The sequence below is a fragment of the Perkinsus marinus genome (assembly GCF_000006405.1).
Source record: "Perkinsus marinus ATCC 50983 genomic scaffold scf_1104296938214, whole genome shotgun sequence".
In the NCBI taxonomy this organism is placed as follows: Eukaryota; Perkinsozoa; order Perkinsida; family Perkinsidae; genus Perkinsus; species Perkinsus marinus.
Genome location: NW_003213552.1, coordinates 1 through 1,386, shown reverse-complemented (window position 1 = coordinate 1,386; position 1,386 = coordinate 1). Strand labels below are relative to the sequence as shown.

Here is a 1,386-nt window from a genome sequence, read left to right as displayed (position 1 = left end):
AGAGTGATGAGTGCGCGACGATTAGTAACCTCCGATATAGTTCAGCATGAGTTGATCGCAGGATGGTAGGCAACTCAACGGATGATGACGATTCTGTAGGTACGATACGATCGGATTGCTCGTCTAGTGACGAAGAACACTTCGCCAAGCTCGATCGACCATGCACCTTGGCGGAGTTGAAGATGAGAGCGAAGGCCTCCATTGAGAAGAGACGTGAGTGTACAGCTCGATACGTTTTCCAGCGTCCAGCATTGATAGTAGCTGCTAGTCTCAACGTGTGGGGCTAGACACTTGTGTTCTACGACTCTCTTGAATTTACGTTGGAGTTGGTTTTTTTGTTGCAGGTCTTCGGAGAAAAGCAAAGAGAGTAACCCTCGCGCCACCAAGGGTTTCTGTTGACTCCGCCACGGGTCGCTCCCTCGGGTAGACTATCGCGAGTTTGGTCATGCATACCGCATTTCGTCTAACATGGCATGCTGTTCATTTCAGCTACGATGAATTCGTTGCTCCAATTGCATCTACTGATATGAATTCGCTGGAAGAGGTGAGTTTTATATTCATTGTCATCAAAGGTTTGCCGATGCACTATTTGAGTCGTGATTTCTTTCCTCACTAAATCAGAGCGCACCGGCGAAAAAGCTCCGACCTTTCTTCACCAAGAAGGAACGTGAGCTGCTGATCGCTTACAGAGTCATGTGAGAGTTATGCATTCCTTAGGTGAAGGGATCACCCCCAAGAACATTGAGAAGATCTTTAAGTCGAAGTGGGCAGCATTGGATGTCCAGTATTCGGAGTGATGCCGTTGTGAAATAGGTATAAGTTGGATCGAGCTCAGCTCGCTGACAAACTGCATGCGATAAGGATTAGTTTGCATGATTTATATCGCCTGAGGCAGGTGAGGGCTTTCGTGTGGAAGCTGCTGTGCTCTGGTTCTTCCGCTCAGAAATTCGACAGGCATGACGTGGAAGGGTCTGGGAGGATCAGAGTTAGTCAGTTGAAGAATCTCCTAGCGGATCTCGGGGAGAAGGTCACAGCAAAGAAGATAGAGAAGGCGTGTGCTGAACTCGATAAGCGCAAACTGGGCAAGGTGGAGTTCTACAACTTCGTAGGGTGCCTTCTATTCGTGCTCTCGGGGACTCCAACATTTTCAGGCACGCTGGTTTGCATTGCCAATGGAGGATGATGACAATGCAAGTAGTAGCAGCAGCAGCGATAGCAGCCATGGCGACTGAACTCATGGTGTTCATGAGCTGTGGATTCTAAACTCGGCTTGCATCGCGTTATAAACCGGATACATGGAACACCTGTGTGTGTGAGTTCAAAGTCCAACACCTATGCAGTCCAACACACATGGAACACCTATGACTGAACCTTAGCACGCTTGTA

General features: G+C 48.5%; 1 protein-coding gene across 1 annotated transcript; it reads left to right on the top strand.

Annotated features, from left to right (window-relative positions):
- Positions 1-344: 344 nt before the first annotated feature.
- On the top strand, positions 345-1,232 carry Pmar_PMAR023859 (conserved hypothetical protein; the record flags this gene model as incomplete). Its single annotated transcript, XM_002782793.1, has 7 exons — positions 345-423; positions 490-544; positions 622-667; positions 718-763; positions 814-895; positions 944-1,105; positions 1,152-1,232. Coding segments are annotated over 7 exons (551 nt in total), but the record flags the coding sequence as incomplete, so codon positions are not given.
- Positions 1,233-1,386: the final 154 nt, after the last annotated feature.